We start from the raw sequence: 20,673 nt of genomic DNA, 5'->3' as shown, positions 1-20,673 counted from the left end.
GCACTCAGCCCAGGGGAAGAGGAGGGGATGCTGTGGGAATTGAGGGGACTTTGCCCTGTGTGAAAAGGGCAGCTGCCAGTCAGCTGTAGCTATTGGCTGCCATGGAGAAGGGGGGCCCAGGAGGGCAAGTCTATTTTTCAGGAGAAGTTTCAGATCTGGGTTTGGAAACCTCTTTTCAAATGAGGACAACCAATAGTTTTTGAAAACGCTGTGGGCCAACAGTTTGACTTGCCTACATGGTCCAGCCTTCGGGGCTGCAGAAGACGGGATAGCATCATTGAGGCGGAGAGGAGAGGAGACCCGAGTTCTAATCTCTGCTCTTCCATAGGAGCCAGGTTTTCATCTCTAGGATATGAGCAACATTTATCATTGCTGTGCACAGCACTATCTAATCCTCCAACTGTTAGAGGGGCACTGACTCTCCCAGGGTCACACTAGTGGAGGAAGCAGAGCAGGGACCTGAGCAGCGGGACTGTAAGGCTCAGTGCTTCCCACCACATTGCCCTAAGAGGAGAGTGGAAGTGGCAGTCACTGCTCAGAGAGCCCCAAGGCTCTAGGAACTGGCCCCACCTGGGTGGACACTAGTTCTCTAAGCCAGTTAGATCCTGGCATCTCAGAGCTTTAGAGATCCTAGGCTGGATGGAGCATTGCCTGGAAACTGTTCAAGCAATAGCCTGGGGGGGAGGGGGGTTGGAAGAAGCACGGCTTGGTGGTCTCACCCCAACCCCCGCTGCCTTCCATTTCCACTCTGGATGCTGTGGTCCATGCCCATCCACCTAACCTAAAGATGAACGTGTCTTTGCCCTGGAAACCTTCAACCTTCACCCTTCATTTGTAACTCTCACCACCTACCCATGGAGACCACCTTTACATTACCTGGGGCCACTTCCAGCCCCCTCTTCCCTGTAAGATTCTTGCCCCTGACCACCACAGCCTATAAATTCCATAGATCTGGGGAAGAAATCTTGATTGTGAAGGAAATCAGGCAGGCTGGTCAAGAGCAGTGTTGTGTGGTAATGGAAGACCCTTCCTTCTTGAGATCAGCTTGAGAATGGGGCCTCAATATTTTATTTTATACAGGGTGCTGTGGTGTGGTGGTTAGACCCGGATTCAAGTTTTATCTCGATTAGTCTCTGTAATCTTGGTTAAAGATCATCTATTCTGCTGACTTCTATAGAATCACAGGTGGCAAGAAACCTCTTCCTGGGGGCACAGGAAAGCATCCCAGGGGAAGAGATATCTGAATGGGGTCTGAAAGTTAGACTAGGCCCTTAGCATGTAGTGCAAGCTTTATGTGGGCCTCCCAGTCTACCACTCATCAGCTGTTGGCCTTAGGCAAGTGACTTAACCTCTCTGAGTCTGCTTCCTCATCTGTAAAATGAGATTGATTATATCAACTTACTTTGATGGTTTTCAAGATTGTAAATGATAATGCAGAGTCTTTACTTACAAGCCACAGCTTTGGTAATGATTTCATAAAGCCACTTGACCTCTGTTACCCCGGGAAGGCTTCCATGAAGACGGCAAGTATTCCAACGATTGATTTCAATTAGAGCACCGTTTGGAACTTCATCTATTCTCTTGCTTTATGGATGATGGATTTTTTTGTTCAGGGTCTGAAGCCACTCCCTATCCCTCACTGTGCCCAATGGGAAGGCAGCCAGTCATTTATGGGAGTCTCTTCAGGTTCAGGAAAGAAAGAGGCCAGACCTAAGGGAGAAGGGAACAGGGAGGGTTCCAAACCTTGCATCAGTTAAATGTTAATATAGGTGTCGGCATAGGAAGTGTCTTCTAATGACAGAAGGAAGCGAGGGAGTTTTTCAATCATCTCCTGCTTAACAGATACAGATGTATTCATAATTATCCCTTGCCTCGGGCCTCGAGGCCCAGGTGGGCTCCAGAAGGCCTGTGTTCCTGCCAGACAAGAGTCCTTAAAGAACATCATGTAGACAATTGGAATGCCATTTATCGTGCAAAACACAATAAAACCCTGAGCTCTCTTCCTGTCTCAGAGACCCATAAATTATGAAAATTATACCTGCCCTAGGCCATGGACATATTGTTTTATTAAAGTTCCGATGAATAAACTTACGGCTCTTAAAAATGTCCTCTCGGCTTTCATCTGGCACACACCTCCAGCACGGAGCTGTCTGCCGGGGTTCATTTGATTAGTTCACAAATGTTCCTTGGAAAGTTGAGCTCATTTCAAGTTGTAGGTTCAGCAGGCTGGAGGGGCCGGCTGGGGAGCTGCAGGAGTGCTTGGGGCCTCCTGGCCAGATGACAGAGTTGCAAGGGGGTTCTAGTTGTTTGCCATTAAACTGGGACCCCCCTCCCATCCTTTCTTTGTGGGATGAGCGCCAGGCTTGTGGTGCCCTTACAGTATAGGGGAGTGGGGTTGTGGATGTGGAGAGCTTTGAGTTCCACTTCCCCCTTATTTTAAATTCAGTCACCGGGGAGTCATTTTAGTCCATCCCACACTTCTTCCCCAAATTGCAACGCTAAAACCTTCAGCTCCGTTCTTCCTGCCTAGCCCTCAACCATGTATTAGGCATGTTACTTCTCTGAGCCTGTTTCTGCACCTCTAAGAGGGCACAATGGTATCTGCCGTGTGTGTTTGGTACCTGGCAAAAGGAAGCTGTTCCTCAAAGGCTAACCACTCTCATCACCCAAAAGCCATTTCCTAACTGGGAGCTGAGAGGACCGGGCCGGTCCAGGAGCGACAGGAAGGCAGTATGTGCAATGTTCTCTGGACACTGCTTTTTCCTATAAACAAGCACACATCCATTCAGCTCCCCTTTCCCCAGAGCGTTTGGATGGGTGAGACTCTGAGCACCCAACTCCCTGTATAGGTTTCTGTTATTTTTAATCTCCAAACACCAGAAACAAAGTAAAACCAGAGGCACCTATTCATCAGGACACCAAAGACTGAATGAAAGCCTGGTATTCAGTGGTTTCCCACGCTATCCTAGTGTAGGAATCCCTTCATTGGCCAAAATGGCGTTAAGAGATGAAGCAATTACCATTAATTTTTTAAAAATATTTTTTTATTGATTCCAGAGAGGAAGGAAGAGGAAGAGAGAGATAGAAACATCCATGATAAGAGAGAATCATGGATCGGCTGCCTCCTGCACTCCCTGCACTGGGGGGATTGAGCCCACAACCCGGGCATGTGCCCTTGACCAGAATCGAACCTGGGACCTTTCAGTTCACAGGCTGACGCTCTATCCACTGAGCCAAACCAGCTAGGGCTATATAGAAAAAGTTTTGAGCATTCTCAGCCCCCAAATATAACCTACCAAATCATGCCAAATATGCTTACTCACGTCCCGTTTTACACCAAGTGCAACACTCTTAGGCGCTCTCTGAGACTTTTCTGATACCCAGGGACACATCTTACTAATGATGCACAAAACAAATCAAGGTGAAGTACAGATGCTCAACGCTATGGCAGTTTGCCCTGGCCGGTCTGTCTGGTGGTTGGAGTGGTGGCCGTCGGACCAAAGGGTCGCAGTTTGATTCCCAGTCAAGGGCAGGTATCTCAGTTGCAGGCTTGCTCCCGGATCCTGTCCGGACTGTGTAAGAAGTAACCAATAGATGTTTCTCTCTCCCTCCCCCTCCCCTACCACTCTCTAAGAAAACCAATGGAAAAAATAGCCTCATTCCTTTTCTCTGGATACTGGCTTAGGTGAGGACTTTTTTAAAAGCTAAGATAACTTAACGCTGAGATGCTGACTGTAGTTCCTGGGGGAGCTTGGTGGCCACTCTCACCGCTCCATACTTCCCCCGCTGCTCAGGGACAGGCCGCCTCTATCAGCTCATTCACTGCAAAACAAATGCTGAACACTATTCTATTCACTTTTTGCCTTTCTCTCATAAAAGCAAAAAATCCTCTTCTGATTTCTTTCAGTTAGCCGAAACAGGTATTGTTTACAGAGTGCAAAAAGGGCTACCTGTAACTGGAGCTGAGCCGATGACACAGGAAAGCACCTTACGTGCCAGTTACTTACCTGGTCAGCAAAGCGAGGTATCGGCGCCCTCACTGATTGCCCTGCATCCGTCCTGAGAGAATGGGACAAGCCACATGGTCCGGCCCGGGGGGAGGCCGGCCCCCAGTCCTTATTCCAAGGCCACGGTAAGAGCATCCTGTGTGTTTTCTTGGGCAGCGGCCAGGGGATCCTTGGAAATGGGCTCGGATAGGAACCCAAGGCTTTCAGAGGATCGGAAGACACTGTAACTGGTGACCTCAGAGAGACAAAGAACTGGACCTGGGGCTCCTGACCTCCTCTCCCCATTGTTAATGACCTGACCCCACTTATTGGTAAAAAAAAGAAAAAAAAAGTCTTTACGGCTCAGTTCCTTTTCATTCAGAAAACAAGAGGCGTGTGCTCACATGTTCAAAATAAAAGCCCAGCTTTCATCGTGATTGGCATATGAATTAAAAGTAATGAAAAAAGTTCTCCCAGCCACATAACCTCAGAAGGGGCGGGGCCTCTACCAAGTCTGAGTATATCTGGGGGTGGAGGTGCATCAGGAGGCAGCATATTCAGCGGATGGAGTTAGAGGTCAAAGTGACTTGTTTTGTACAATATCTATCAAGAAAACCACCACGGGCTTTTCTGTTTGTCTCCTTAAAGCATGTGTGTGCATGAAAATCTATTAGGGGGGCACCAGGACATTCAAGCTGAAGGATTTTTGTAAACTGGGCAGGGCAGGCCACCCTTCCCCACCTCCACCACTTCCTACTTTGAATGTTGCTGTCCATCTGTTACCAATACTCGCCCATGGGGGGAAGGCTCCCCAGAGGAGGAGGAATTAGCAGCACCTGGCAGGGTTCGGCTTCCTCAGCAAGAGAAGCTTCCTCCAGGGGTGCGAGGGACCGCCCCAGCCAGGACCCCTTTGTGTCCCTTTGTTCTGCCAGAGCGTGGGGACACAGTCCCATCTGGTCAGTGTTCTTTGACAAACACGGGGCCTTGCTGGGCGGGATGTAGGGGCACGACCATACACACACACACACACGAGAAACGACAGTCCGGTGTATATTTAACAATATATATTTATATATATTTTCTAAATCAGTACATTCAGTTTTAACTTGTTTTTTTTCTTCACAAACAGAAGAACTCTTACAATAGTAGACTTTCTAAAATAAATACTATTAAAATAGAGCTTCAAAATAAATATTCTATACAAAGGGGACCTTCTGTGGTAACTTTGTTGTGGGGTGAGAAGGGGCTACAGTGAGTGGGGGAGTAAGTCAGAGGTGCGGTGGGATGGGAACCTCGGACAGCTTTCCCGTTTGTAACAGGAAACCACACTGCGGCAGTGAGAAGCGAAAGCGAGATCAGACACCACACGGAGTCACCCACAGCAAGAATGGCAGCGCAGGAATTGTCATCAACCGTCACAGTAAGCAGGGCATGGAAATGCTTACCGAAGGCAGGAGCCGGAAGGCCAGGGCGTGGGCGGGACGCCCTAGGGAACGGAATTGTACAGTGCGGAGTGGTGCTGCCCGCACCCCACTGGGTGTCTCCCGGGGCAGCATGGGAGAACATGGAGCTTCAAGGTGACAAGCTTCCGGGTGCTGGTCCCAACCAACACTTCCCGTGTTGTGCCACCTTGGACAAGTCACTGTCTGTCTAGGTCTCCCCCTAGATGCACAGCGGGGACCCACGCAGACTTCAGGACGCTGAGAGGACCAGGCGAGCCACGTGGCCATCTGTCAGGAGGAACTGGTCTCCGCCTCCTTCCAGCTGTCGAAGCCTTGGCTGTGCAGTCATGGACCTGAGAGGGCTTTGCTGTCCTAGACGTTTCCCAGGGCGCTTGCTGGAGCGTTGGGCTTCCACAAACCGCCCTTGGGGTGGGGGGAGCACCAAGGCCCCCTAGGACGAGTGTCCTGGACCCAGGCTTGTGCCCCCACCTCCAGGCAGAACCACCACCCACTCCAGGTTGAAGAGACGTGGAAACCAGCTGGCATTTCTCAAAAAAGATCAAGACGAGGACTAATTTAGCCAAGCAAGCCATGGGTGACAGGAAACACTCTCAGCCGGAGCGGCCCCAGGAATGTGTCCTTTTACTGAGAGCTGGGTCCCTTGGTGGCTCCTGACTGGTCCACAGCAAGCCAGTTTTCTTGTGTTTGTTTTTCCAAGAAGCCGAGAAAAAACATGCTGAGGGACTGCAATGCAACAGAGCTGGGCGAGGGACCAGGCTGTCCGCTCCTTCCCTCCCCCCCGGAGCACACAGGACACCGAGAGCTCTGCAGACATCCATCTAGCAGGTTAAATGCAAACTCAAGAGTAAGCCAAAACAGGGGAGAAAAAAGGAAAAAGAAAACCAAAATCCAGAAAAATCTGTTTACAACTATGTACACAAAAAGTCAGGGTTCAGGAGGCTGTTTGCCAGAAACAGGGTCTATGTAGAGAGAGGGTGGGTGGGTAGGTGTGTGTGTATACACAGCTTATATAAATCAATTCTCCACAGAACGGGTGTGCAGAACACCATCACCAAAGTGCAACTTGCCACCGGGTCAAGTTTCCCATGGAGACATCTGAGGGAGGGGCTCTGGGAACATTCCGAGGCCTCCCCAAGAGCGGAGGTGTGCCCTCTCGTTTTAGGGGTAACCTATTCTGAGGAAAACACCTCCAGTCTTCAGTACACGTCTGATACATTCAATTAGCGTAAGTGGTTGGCTGAATGTGTTTTTTCCCTACCATCCCCTCCATTTGTGCAAGATCCATACATCCATCCCGACTGTGGCACGGGTAGCTACGTGAATCAGCCATAGAAAACGCAGATGCAGTATTTCCTATTTGCCTTTTACAAGCTAGCAAATGTTATATAAATAAAGCCTTTTAAAAATAATAAGACCCTCCCCTCCTCTCCACCCATCAATAAATACCTATGGTTACAATTAACTTATTCTAAAATCATAAGATGTTACTACTAGTCTTCAAGGGGGAGGGGACGTTTCTCGAGAAGCGCTGGGTGCACCCAATCACAGCTACGTGCCTCCTCGCATCCTTCCTGGAGGCCGTTTGTGTTCCTCCAGGACAAACTGGAAATGCGACAAGCGCTCTACACCTACTGCACTTCCAGTTTCCCCTGGGGTGGCTTTTCTGACCCAGGCCACTTCCTCTTGTGGGAGAGGGTAGAGGGGGACACAAAATACCACATGAAGCAAGAACCCCGCACAACACTAGGGAGAAGGACCAGACACGACAGCGTCTGCATGCAACAAGTACCTACCCACCGGACGTGCTGCACTTTCCGAGTTCTTTAGCACCTTGAGAGAAAGAGTTGCTACGTCTTGGGGGGCTGTCGGGAGGGGGTGGCGTGGCCATGCACAGAAGCAGGGCTCAACCCCAAGAAGCCCCTGGAGAATCTTCCCCCCACCCGCATTCTTCTGACTCCCCCACCAGGGCTTCCTAACACTAAAATAGACTCTTCTTTTCCATCCTCTGTCTATTTACATTAAAGATACAGACACATCACTGTACATCAAAGGCCATGACAGCAAGCAGCAGAATCAGAAGAGAAGAAACCGGCACCCATCTCGGCTCCACTGTCCCTCTGCCAACGCGAGGTGCTGTCTCTCTTCTTTGCTGTTAAAATCCTCTTCTTGGTGGGGAGGGGGGTTGTGTTCCTTAAGGTTGCTCGCCCCCCCAGATTTTGAAATCAGCCCTTCCTGGGGGTGGCCCAAAAGGAAGCAAGTGTTTGATTATTATTTTCTAAAACACCGTTAGCATCTGGTTTAACGACTCTATAAAAACACAATGACCGGGTCCAGAGACCACAGCCTCAGACTCATTGGCAAAATGGTATTTGGTCTTGCATTTGCCGCCCTGGGCTTCTCGACCCATCAAGTTTCTGGGAAGGATCTGGGTGGAGAGAACTCAGGACAAGAAGCAGGCAGGCGAGTCTGTGACTCAGTGAGAGCCGCAGGACGGTGTTAAGAGCGCAACAACCCCGCGAGGGATGGAGCTGGAAGGGAGAGGTGCTCTGTGTAGTGGCTCCTGAATCCATCCGAGGCTCCAGGAGACAGAGAGAGGGAGCGAGGCCTGGACTCGCTGGCCGACCTCTCTTCTCAAGGGCTCCCAAGTATATACAACAGGGACTGCCAGCCAGGGTCCACACCTTCCCCAGGATGTCAGGCAAGCCGTGGGGTCGGGGAGGAGAAAAGATACAGCCATCAAGACTGCACGGTTGTCTTCAAAGGTCCCTTGGCCACTCTGTTACGGGTTCCTCCCAGGCAGCTAAAAAGAATGGGAAAGGGGGGAGGCAGGGAGGGAGGAGGGAGAGCTGGGAAGGCAGTCAAGCAGCTGCAACTTCCGGCTATGTGGCCACATCTGTCTTCTGGAAAAGAAGAATCTTCCCCCCACCACCCCGAGGCACACCATGCCCCTGCCGCTGTCTGTTTCACGCCAAGTTCCAGGACCCGCAAAAAACCCACAGTGCTGCCGCTTCCTCTTGGGGAAGACTGGGTGAGGGGGGTGGGGGGTGGGGGGGTCTCTGTTTCTTCCGAAGCTGGGGTGGCAGCCTGGCAAGGTCACCTCTGATGCCAGAACCTCTGGCCTCGCTGCAGTCTTCTCAGGTGTCAGGAGGGAACCCAGTTCCCAGGGGAGCGCCGGGGGCTTCGACCCAAATGTCAGAAAGGCTTGTCGGGTCTGCTGGCCTGGGCGTCGCCAGCGGCCGCCTTGCAGATGACGCTGTTCGTGTGCTTGCAGCGGCAGCCGGGGCGGCGCAAGCGGTCGTAGCCGCGCTGGGCCAGCTTCACGCAGCCGGTGGCGGGCAGGTAGCAGAGCAGGCAGGGCAGCACCAGGGAGAGGGCGCCCATGAAGGACCAGCGGGCGCAGCAGTTGGAGCGGGAGCAGGAGCAGGGGTGGTCGGCACAGGAGCCCTCATCGTCCTCGTTGGTGCAGTGGTAGAAGACCCCTTGCACCAGGCACATGCAGGTGCCGTAGTTGACCAGGGTCTGGGCGGAGCACAGGCACTCCTGGTTGCAGACCCAGCACGAGGGCAACGTCCGGGGCGCCGCGCACTCCTTGCACTTGCACTTCCCGCAGGCCTCGCACAGCAGGAAGTGCTTGTCCAGCTCGGGAGGCGCTGCGGGCCCCTTGAGGTCCAGCGGCTTGCAGTGGATGGCCTTGGGCTGGATGCGCACAGCCCTCGGGGAGGCCTGGTCAGCCACGGGGGGCGGCGCCATGTGGTCTAAGAGCCGCTGGTCGGAGGACGTGCTGCTGCTGCTGCTCACGGAGCTGGGGCGGCCACTGAAGGAGATCCAGTGGTGGGTGGCGTCCTGGTCACAGCGGGCAGGCGTGGAGGCCGGCTCCGGGGCCCCAGCCCGGGTCCGCTTGGGGCCGGCGGGGGGCGCCAGGCCAGGGTTGTCGATGTAGTCGTTCTCCACGTGGCTGGTCTTCATCTGGTCGATGGGGAGGATGGTGAGTGGGTGCTGGAGCCGGCTGTGGGGCACGCGGCTGTCGAGAAGGGGCTGGACCATGACTGAGCTGGGAGTCAAGGGGGCGGTCTGTGGGATCGGGGGCTCCATGGGGCTGGAGGTCCTGGACAGCACTGAGAAACAGGCTTCTAGGGGCCCTGGGGGTGGGGGGAGGAAGAGAGAATGGATTCCAGGCGTCAGTGTTTGGCCTGTTAATACCCCCGTCCCCATCAGGTGCTTGGGAGCCCAAATGAAGTGGGAACTGGTTTCCTTTGGCGGAATCTCCAGAATTAAGGCTTAGATGATTAATAATGACAACAACAGTAATGGTAAGTGGTAGGAATTACACTTATTTAGCTCTTTACAAGTACCATGACTATCAAGTCACTGACTCTTCACAATAACCTTGAAACATTCCTACTATTATTACCCCTGTTCTAGTCACAGGAACCTAATGTTCAAAGTAATTGGCCCATAATGGCACAAAACGATCAGTAGCAGAACCAGGACTCAAACCTGAGTTCATTCTTGTAGTCCCTGGGAACCATGCTCCTCATTTAAGACAGATCGCTCGATGGTGATAAACACGGGCTCTGGAATCAGATCCCAGTTCGAATCCTCCCTCCTGTGCCTAACAGTGTTGCCACGAATGAGGTTCTTTAGCCTCTATGCCTTAGTTTTGCCAACTATAAAATGGGTTCCCGTGAGGATTACATGGGAAAATGGACATCCAGTCCCTAACGTCTTGCCTGGCATACAGCAAGTGCTCCGTACTTTATCGCCCTCCCAGAGCGCCACAGTGTGGGTTTCCTGAACACAGTGAAGCACAGCGAGCCAAGCACTGTGCTGAGGATGTGGTGACCACGAGAGACAGCCCCTGTGTGCTCCCGTCAGGTTTATCAGCTGGATAAACACAAGCCTTTATTTCAGTCACAAGAGAAGGAAGGGCCGTATCTGATGCCTGCACGTCCAGGATATTAACTTATTACCAGCACTTCTAAGAGCAGCAACCTCCAGCGGCTAATAACCCAGGGGTAGGTGAGCGTCTGACAACTTGGATGGGAAATCCTCTCCAGGGGCACTCACATCGCCCATTTCCAAGTGCTGAGCTGAACATTCCGCCTAAATGCTATTTACTAGAATAGCTAAGCCAACCCTGGATCAGTTTCTAATTTCACTGAGAGAGTGCAATTTTAAGCTGGAATCCTGCCAGAGATTCAACTGCAGGGCCTGACACGGAACCCCAGGAAGTCACTTAAATCAAAGAGCGGAAACGGCTTGGTTCAAATTTAGAAAGTGCACATTGTTTTCTATTAGAAGTGCCATTTCCTCGCCTGCTGACCTTTACATTCGGAATTCGGCTGGAGATCAATTTAAAGAAATAGCAGCAGAAGGCCAAGACCTCTGCCCAAGGGGACATGATTTGGAATCCAAGAGAAAGATTAGACTCTGGGAAGATTCCACTGGGGGTGGGGGGTGGGGACAAAACAGGGTGTGCAGATAGAAGGGAGATATAATCATCTTTTAGAAAAGGGGGCGGGGTGGGCCACTGGAGTAATGTGTTACGGGTGGGATTTCGGGAAATGCTTTTTCAAGATGCTAATGATGTTCTAATTAGGAGAGCAGATCCTGCGCCTCAGCTGTTAGGTTCATCTTCTCTCAAAGGTGATGCCTAAGAGGGGATGTGGATGGATAGGTTTCCACTTCCCCATACGGCTCCAGGCTTGGGACACAGTCGGTCCATCGCAATATTCCAATTACAGGAGAATGACACCTTGCCCGGATGACTCATCCATACTTCTCAATGTCTATAGTAAGGAATGAAGAGGAGATAAGAAAGGCATTCAGGGCCACTCAGCATTGTATTTCCCCTTCTTGGAAACAGCGGTTTGATCAGCAATGGTACAGTGGTTGGGGAAGGGCTTCCTTAGATGCTTCCCAGCCCGTCTGAAGTAAAGAGCTAGCTCTAGATGCAAAGTTCACGAAGGGGATGGGATGAAAGGGAGCTTACCCACAGGCTTCTCATCTGTGCATCATCTATACTGCCAAATGCAAGGGGAAAAAAAAGAAAGCCTTTTCTACAAGGTTCAGTGCTCAGTCAACTGATCTTTCCCGTTCGCATAGGGCATGAACTGTTGGCTTAGCTCCCACTGTCTGCCTACGTAAAAGATGCTGGTGTTTCTGTGCATGGTTTCTCCCATCTTGGAAAGTCTGCCTCCTGCCTCCACATTTTCTCCCGATGAAAAGAGAGCATCATCTTCAAACGGGAGACTTTGTCACGGCAGTTAGCCCTAAGTGCCTGGCAGGTCTGCCACCAAGTAGTCATTTGCCAAGGCGGCCTCCTGTGGTCAGGGCTGGATGGGGGGATGGCAAATAAGCATCTATGGAGAGTTTTCCAAGGATCAGGTTGGCCATGGGGGAGGAACTTCAGGGATTGCTACCTCAGCCCACTTACCCTTGCAGGGGTTCCAAAGGCTTGCCTCTAGAACAGTGATGGCGAACCTTTTGAGCTCGGCGTGTCAGCATTTTGAAAAACCCTAACTTAATTCTGGTGCCGTGCCACATATAGAAATTTTTTGATCTTTGCAACCATAGTAAAGCAAAGATTTATATTTTTGATATTTATTTTATATATTTAAATGCCATTTAACAAAGAAAAATCAACCAGAAAAATGAGTTCGCGTGTCACCTGACACGCGTGTCATAGGTTCGCCATCACTGCTCTAGAGTAAATGGGTTTGGGATCAACAGAAGAGGGTTAGGAGCCCCACGTCCTTTGCTTGGAGGAAAAGGTGATGAGGCGTCAGAATGGAAAATGCTGACAGGGGCCCAGGATGAGACTTCTGGAGCCAGCCAAGAGGTGCCTCAGCTAGAACCCCCACCCCAGACAAAGACAACTCGATTCCCTTATTCCAGAAGCTCAGATCACGAATACTCAGGGTCCTGCCAACAAAATGTCAGTGGTGGCTTGAAGGCTGTATTGCCCCATGTCATTGGGCTTTGATCTCTTAGGACCAGGATTGGGACTTGCCATGCTGTGGAAGAAGGAGGGGTACGGTACGCCCTCACCTAAGCAGATGATCCACTCTCCTTTCCCCAGTTCTAGTCCTGGGGTTCTTTAAAAACAACCTAGCTGGTTTGGCTCTGTGGATAGAGCATTGGCCTGCAGACTGAGGGTCCTGGGTTCAATTCCAGTCAAGGGCACATGCCGAGGTTGCAGGCTTGATCCCGTGCAGGAGGCAGCCAATCAATGATTCTCTCATCGTTGATGTTTTTCTCTATCTCTCTCCCTTCCTCTCTGAAATCAATAAAAATATATTTAAAAAACACACAAAGAAAACAACCATTTTCTGTGGATGAAGCAAAAGGCACGAGCAATGCTCAGAGATTTTAACAGGCTCTGTCTGTAATCAGAAGACAGATTCACTGAAAAAGTCCCATGGAAAAGTCCCACAAGGAAGCCAGGATGGGAGCAGGGCCTGCAGGGAATGGGGATATTGGCATTTAGAAGGCTCCCATCACCTTCCAAAGGCAGCTGTCAACATCTGGGCCTGCATTTAGGGCCAGACATGGGGGTGGAGCTTGGTCCACAATGACTCAGCTCTCTTGGGACAGGCTGCATGCAAGATGGCTCCAGCAGGCATATTCTAAAATGCATCTTCCCTGAAATCCAAAACACTAATTCAAAAAGACATATGCACCCTTATAGTCATTGTAGCATTATTTACAATAGCCAAGATATGGAAGCAACCTCAGTGTTAACTGACAGACAAATGGGTAAAGATATGGTACATGTGTTAGCCCTAACCGGTTTGGCTCAGTGGATAGAGCGTCGGCCTGCAGACTCAAGATATGGTACATGTGTACAGTGGAATATTACTCAGCCATAAAAAAGAATGAAATCTTACATTTGTGACAACATGGATGGACCTAGAAGGTATAAGTAAAATAAGTCAGACGAAAGCAGGTACCATATTTCATTTATATGTGGAATCTAAAAAAACAAAATAAATGAAGAAACAAAACAAACTCATATTCAAAGAACAAACTGACAGTTGCCAGATGGGAGGGGGGGTTGTCTGAAAAAAGCGGAAGAGATTTAAAATATAAATTGTCAGTTATAAAACCAGTCACAGGAATGTGAAGTACGGCAGAGGGAATATAGTCAATAATATTGTAATGGCTATATAAGGTGTCAGATGGTACCAGCCTTACCAGGGTGATCACTTTGTAAGGTACACAAATGTTTAATCACTATGTTGTACACCTGAAACTAACTGTAATTGAAAAAGAAAACAAAATTTTTAAAAACAAAATATTTTTTTCTAATTAAAAAAATAAAACACAAATTTCCTATCATAACCCAGATACAGGATTCCTTCTGGCCGCTAGCTAGCTCAGCAAAAACTACCTGCTGGCTAAGAAGCTGCAGGGCTCACACCTCCTCAGGCCTCATGGCCTCCCCTCCCCATTAGCAGGGACCCTCCACAGGAGGGCTGAATTCATTTGGCTGACAAAGAAAAACAACTTCCGGAACTGCCAGTTAGATAAACCCCTCAGCACAGCTAAATGAAGTCTCAAAAAAACCCAATCCTCAATTGGTTTAGAAGATCAATCTCTACTCCCAGGACACACCCACCCTCCAGAGTCTAAGCAAGGCTGAGGCTGATGAACTTTAAGTGCAGTTTAATATGTACTCTGCTTCCCCTGCAAGGAAGGAAGGATTTATAATATAAATAGGAGGAGGCTTTGCCTCGTTTAGGCTGTTTGGAAGACGGATGGCCAATTTGGAAGACTATGGACAGAGAAACAAAGCCAGCACTCCACTTAGACAGAGAAGCACCTCTATTGAGTTTTAGGTGGTGGGCCTATGGATTAGCACGAGGAAAGAAAACTTTCACTCCACTCCAACCTTCTAATAATTATTATTATTATTATGGAAGCAGCTAATATTTATGAAACATTTCTTGGTGTTAGGCTCTGTGATAAGCCCGCGATGATTTTCCCACTTAATCCTCACCAGCACCTTGGAGGATCACTCCCATTTTGCTGAGGAAGAAAGTGGAAGAAAAAGGGCCATAGAGCTGGCAAGGGATCAGGGAAGGGCTCAACCCCAGAGAGCAGAAGCTCCAGACATTGCAACGTCAGCCCTGACTTACAGTAGTAACTTCTGGTTATTCATGGAAAAGCATGAAAGCGCCAATCATTTTCACAGCCATGAACTCGACCAGTCTCCCCAGGCGGCCACCAGCCCTTGGGGAATGACATCAGGCCATCAGCGGGCTTTTAACCAAACCAGCAGGGAAATGAAGCCAACGCAGGCTGACATGAGCCTGGCCCCCAGGTAGGGGGAAATTTTCAGTGTGGCAAGTGGAGGCTGGGGGTTTGAAATCTGCCATGAAACGAAGGCTCAGAGCTCAATTATTACCTTCACTTCCAATTCTGTTTCTTTGCTATCCCTTCTGTCACCTCACTGCCTCTCCCCCAGTTTAGTAAGTGTTTTTATTTTTAGTTTTCTTAAAAAGTTGAATGGTCTCACTTGTAGGACCCTCAACAAACAAGGAGTCCCTAAGAGGAAACCCAGGAATGGGCGGGAATCCCCTCTCCTCCACCTGTAAAGCTGAACTTAAGGGTCCCTAGGGCTGTTCGTGGAGAGTGCATCCTGGCCCAGGGCTGTGGAGAAGGGAAAGAGCAGCCAAGGTTGGAGGAAGCCAGAAAAACAGAGTCCTAGCAGACTGAACCGGCAGGAGATTGGAAAGCCCAGAGCACACAGCCCTATAAGTGCAGCTTGGCCGTCTGTGAGCCTGACACTGCTTTAGTACCTGTGGGGAGGGGCTGAGCCTCAGGCCCCCAGGAACCGGCAGAGCATGTTAAATGTCATCCTGGCACCACCCACCCACCCCTTCCCCTTGACTTATCCTGGGGAGGGGAGTTGGGAAATACTAGGAAAAGGCTGAAAACCACAGGTCAGTCAGAGACAAACTGGAAGAGGCTCTGAATGAATGGGCAGTTTCTGCACTGCCCATTCAGTCTCAGCAGGTTCTTTCAGGGAAGGTTGTTTAACCCTTTCACAGCTCAGAAAAAAAGGTCTCTAGTCTGCCAGAGAGCCCGCCCACCACTGTCCACCACTATTGCTTGGTTCTTTGTGACAACATCCCAGTTTAGTTAATTAAGTCCCAACCAAATAATGACTTATTGCTTCAAAAAGACTTTAAAGAGGAGGGGGAGGAAACCCAGGGACTTGGCTGCCCTACGCCCTACCGAGGAAGACAATCTCTGCAGCTTTGCCGAGAATGGCCTGGTTGAGAGAAAAAAGCATTTAGGCAGCTGGATCTGTCTGAGAACCCTTGCTCTCCGCCCTACCTCCCACTCCAGTGCCGGCACTAGGGAGCTCACCTCTGGCCACGGTCTGTTAGATATCACAAAAGAAAACAGCTGCTTTTCATCACTTGGTCCCATCACCGGCTATCAGCTCCCAACCCTCTTCTCTTCCTCTCCCACAACCAATCCGCTGAGCTGCAAAGGCCCTGCGCCAGGAGGAGTGAGAGAGAGAGGTCTTGTACTTTGGCTCTGGGCTGTTCTAATTGGCTTCAAATTTCAGCTTCAATCTATTACCCCCATAATTGTTGTCTGCTCAGATCCCCTTAAAAAGGGATTAGAAGTCAAGAGTCAGAGAAGAATGGGGCTAGGAGAAGTCTGTTAACACTGGAACAATTGGCCCACATCAAAGTGTGTGTGTGTGGGGGGGGGGGGTGCAGAAACCTAGACCCCCCAGGGCTCCCTCTTACTGAGGCCCGAGATCATTTTATCTTACCACCTCCAGGAACAGATGAACTTACCATCATTGATTTTTAGCTTACTCCTGGGATGGGGCAGGAAGTGACCCAGCCAGAAAAAGACTACCTGACAAGGGAAACCACTCTTCTGCAAATGGCCACCTGCCTCTGAAGGGCCTCCTTCCTCCTCCACCAGATCCAGCACATCTGTGCTCCCTCCCCAGTGCCCTTGCTTCCTCCACAACCGTCCTTGGAAAGAACAATCGTGATCACAGCTGAACGGTGGAGCTTCTTAAGCCCAGCCACATGTCCCGGATACAACCACAGCCTTGTCAGCTGTCCGGATCTGCAGGGTGGCCCCAGACCAGAGAGCCAAGAATATGCCGCCTCTTACATCACGCAACACCCCACACCTCCTGTGTAGGAAGGGGGCCCCTTCCACTAGGGGCCCAGTAGTAACGAATAGCATAGTCCCAGCCCTGCACACTTGCTGGCTGCTCTGCTGACCCTGGCCCCGTGGGAGGAGTTCTTCCTCCCCATTCTGCAGATGGGAGACTAAGGCGCGAGCTAAGCAGGTTTCCTGGCCACCATCTGCTCTGACCCAGCCCCCAGCTTGATCTGGAAGGAGTGTGACAGTTTTCAGTATGTTGCTCTATCACCTTCTTTCTCTGGCTCTTTGGAAAAAGCAAAAATCTGTCCCAATGACTCATTGTTTTCCCTTCTGTCAAGGAGATCCAGGTTGGCCAAGGGATGGATCCTTCTCCAGTCCTGCCATTCTCCTTCCTTATCTATATCCCAGATCCACATTTTCAACCAGATCCAGGTTTGTGCAAGAATCCTTCCCCCAAGTTTTCCTCACAAGGGAACTTCTACACCAGAAGGGACTCATGGCAGGCACTGTGGGTTCAGAACCAACTGAGTGCCGTGGACGCCATCACTGTCTGAGAACATGGAGTTTCTTCTCTGAAGAGAAGGAGGGGGCTCCTTGCTAAGCCTCCTTGGTACCAATACCCAGGACCTACACAAATGGATGGTTTGGGGGGGCCCGGAACTGGGGGCTGGAAGATATCACACCAAAGGGCTTTCAGCGGCAGGAACTGGAAGAGAAATCCCCATATAAGATGCCAAAGTATTAAGCCTTAGAGTAGCACCCCTCAAGGGCCACTTCCGGTGTGTGTGTGTGGCGAGCGCTAATGGGTTTTTTCTGCCCTTAATTTTTAAGTCACTGACTACCAAATTTTGCACTGAAAGGCTGCCTTTATTTGTTATTCAAATCAGTGAAAAACTCTGCACTGTGGGGTTTACCAGAATGGGGTGTGTGTGTGTGTGTGTGTGTGTGTGTGTGTGTGTGTGTGTGTGTGTTGCTGCTGGTGGTGAGTAAAGAGTATGACCTGGACAGAGGGTGCAATTCCAAAGAGCCTCATCTGTGCACCCATTCTGGAAGGATGAAAAAAATGATATGAGAGCTCCAAATGGTCACCATCCCCACGCTCTGCCCTGCTTTAGCCAGGAATCATTTTATTCTGTGTCCTGCCTCCTCCCACCAAGCCCAACCAAAGCTTCGAGACCTTACCGTTCCACAGGCTAATCTGGAAAAGGTGGCGGGAATGAGAGCATTTACACTCCACAAAAAGGGGATGACTCCTGAGCTCAGAATCTCAAAAGGAAGATAACCAAGAGGTATCTTGAAAGTGTTCCTCTCTCTAGCTGACCAACATGTGTCCATCACGATTTCAGAAATCCGCCTCCAAAAAGCCCCCTACCCAGTACTGGCCACGCAGCTCAGTGGCCCAGTGTGTGCACGGCTCACATTAGGATTCGCCTGGAGCCTGACGGGAAGTGAGGACCCTCCCAAGGGCTGGGAAAGAGGAAATTCAATTTCACACAGGACATGTCTACAACTTCTTTTCCCACCATTCTGGGGAGAGAGAGAGAGAGAGAGAGAGAGAGAGAGAGAGAGAGAGAGATGGGTGGATGCAGAGGCCACCAACTACAGACCTCCCTTTCCTAGTCTGCCCCACACCCACACAAGAAAGGGAAAAAAAGCTGAAAATTTCAGATGTTTATGCTCCATTCCTGTGAAGATCCAGAGAACTCTAAACATTGTGAAATCACCAGTGCAATATTGGGTAGGGCCTCAGGCCAGACCGAGCTCATTAAGAGATTGATAAACCCGGACTTCCTAGAGGCTCAGGGCCTCCAGCTTACAACCTTGTATTTCCAAGAGGCTCATCAGAAAGACTGGAGAGCCTTGGTCAGCTAACCAGACAGACATGTACTTGCTCCCGCCCCTCCCCAAACTGGAGAGAATCAACGGCACAGATTTGGAAGCAGGAAAGAGGGGCTTCTCTACTGAGTCTGGCCACTCCACGGAACCCCACGCCTTTCCTTTCAGCACTAACCATGCTGGAGTGGGGGTGGAAGGGGGCTCCCCCAGCCTCCATAGGCCATAAGGCTGCCTCCTGCCCTCACCCAGGCCTGGCAATATGGATGCCCATCCAGCAGCTCTCAGCTCTCCCCTCTCCCCACCATCCAGCCCCTCCAGCCCAGTACCTTCTCCCATTGGTTGCAACCATTGCTTCCAAGCCATGCAACCATTTTCTGCCTCTCTTGCCTCCTCTACCCACAACCCCCAGCCCCCAATCAAAGAGAATTGAGAAACCGTCTTCTTGCACAAGAACAGCTACTGTCTAACTGCTTTTTGATCGTCTGCATAGAGGGGGAACTGGGCACAGCCCTGGCCCCAGTGATGGAGCTAAGCTCCAGCTGCCCTGGCTGGCCAAACCCGCCCTCGCCCCCCTTCACTGACCCGTGGCCTTGGCGGCTCAGGTTTTTTCAGAACGTACCGTCTCTATCCTCTCTTCTCAGTGATGTCAAGCTGGTACCACCAAGAAGGAAGGGGCAAAGCGGGAGCCTTATCTCTCCTACGCACGCAACCTCTTCCTCCAGCTCCCACACGCCCGGCGTTATGTAAACGCACCTACAGCCCCAGAGCGGCCTGGGGGCCTCGGGGCCTGGCACAGTTCGGTGCCCGGGGATAGGGAGGCACGAGGAGGCCGAGGAGCCTCAGGCCCTGCAGAGGCCGGGAAAAGGACAGGCAACTAACTGCACAGCATAAAATGCGGCAGCAGAGCAAAGGTCAGACGGCGAGGCACCGCCTCGCCAAAGAGAGGGAGCAGAAATGCCCAGTCCCGGGCCAGCCCGGCGCTGACCATCGAGGGGAGAGGCAGAAGGGGAGAAAAGCCAGTCCGTCATGACTCCGAAGGGGAAAGAAAAACCTACGTCGAGCATAGGCCGCTGCGGCGGGCTCTGGAGATCTACGGCAGAGCTGGCACCATGGGCACCGAGCCCGGGGTGGGCCAGCCGCCCAGGGCGAGGGCGCCCGCCGGACTCAAAAGGTGGCTCCTTACGTAGCCTATAGTCTCCCGATCCAGCGCCCGAGGCGGGTGGTGGCAGGAGGAAAGAGGCCAGGCCAGAGGCAAACTCCCGGGGCACGCACGGGGCTTCTCGAGTCAGAGTAGGGGGAAGCCGGGCTTGGTAATGTCCTGGGTTGGAAACGCCGGTGCCAGGCGGTGAATACCCTCCGCGCCGGGCCGGCCCAGCCCAGGGCGTCCGGGAGCTGCGGAGCACCGCAGCGACTCAAGGAGGCGCAGGGAGAGGGAAGGAACACTGAGGCGCGCCTAGAAATAGCGCACCATTTGCCCCAGCCCAAAGGGGAGTCGCGTCGCGGCTCAGAGTGGGTCAGTTTCGGATTCCGAAACCGGCCAGGGACTTACTTTGAGGAGCCGCAGAATCACAAGCATTGCTTCACGTCTGTGCAAATCCCCTAACCCGAGCGGGTCAGAAGCCACTGTCCTCGCAGACGCCGGCTGAAGGAACCGGCACGGCTTCCTGCGCTCGGCAGCGCCAGCTCCGCGCTGTCAGCTTCTCTCGCAGCCTCCGCGGCGATGTTGCAACCACTGCCTGGGAAAATGGCTTTTTTATGAATGGGAGGGAAGGGAGCTCCAGTGCGCACGCGCGTCGTTCGCGATTCTATGAATGGGTGGGCACAAGAGACCCCCGCGCGCGCATGCGCCGAGCTCCTTTTTTTTTCTTTTCTTTTTTTTTTATGAATGGGGGGCCGGAAAAGGACTTAACCCGTGATTGTTGGGGCTGGCTCTCGCTCCTCCAGGGGCCGTCGTTCTTTTACAAAGACGGGTAGAGGTTGTTGTTGCCCCCCGCCTTTTTTTTTTTTTTTTTTTTTTAAATGAATGGAGGGCGGCGGTGACTGCTGCAGCTGGCTCAGCTGCGCGGGCTGTGCCCCCTCCCAGCCTGCAAGAGGAGGTAAAGGCCACCTTCAAGCCAATGCGGGCCTGGGCTGGAACCGTCAGTTTCGCTGGCGGGGGTGGGGGGTTGGAGGGGAGGGCGGGGGCGGCCTCTGGATCCTAGGCGGAGAGCTGGGCGGGGGAGGACACACCTAAATTTAGG

At 51.5% G+C, this 20,673-nt stretch overlaps 1 protein-coding gene across 3 annotated transcripts; it reads right to left on the bottom strand.

Annotated features, from left to right (window-relative positions):
- Positions 1 to 5,058: 5,058 nt before the first annotated feature.
- On the bottom strand, positions 5,059 to 20,160 carry SPRY4 (sprouty RTK signaling antagonist 4). Of its 3 annotated transcripts, XM_036314663.1 has the most exons (3): positions 19,983 to 20,160; positions 9,947 to 11,238; positions 5,059 to 9,588 (listed from the first exon to the last, which is right to left on the bottom strand). In XM_036314663.1, the coding sequence occupies exons 2-3, from the start codon at positions 9,954 to 9,956 to the stop codon at positions 8,642 to 8,644; spliced, it is 957 nt and encodes a 318-aa protein (XP_036170556.1). In that variant the 5' UTR covers positions 9,957 to 11,238; positions 19,983 to 20,160; the 3' UTR covers positions 5,059 to 8,641. The 3 variants fall into 3 exon arrangements, with proteins under 3 accessions (XP_036170556.1, XP_036170555.1, XP_036170557.1); XM_036314662.1 differs by having other exon boundaries at positions 5,059 to 11,238; XM_036314664.1 differs by lacking the exon at positions 9,947 to 11,238.
- Between the last annotated feature and the right edge of the window lie 513 nt (positions 20,161 to 20,673).

Source organism: Myotis myotis, unplaced genomic scaffold (genome assembly GCF_014108235.1).
Source record: "Myotis myotis isolate mMyoMyo1 unplaced genomic scaffold, mMyoMyo1.p scaffold_m19_p_6, whole genome shotgun sequence".
NCBI lineage: Eukaryota > Metazoa > Chordata > Mammalia > Chiroptera > Vespertilionidae > Myotis > Myotis myotis.
The sequence above is the reverse complement of the archived record's forward strand: the minus strand, read 5'-3'. Positions and strand labels throughout refer to the sequence as shown.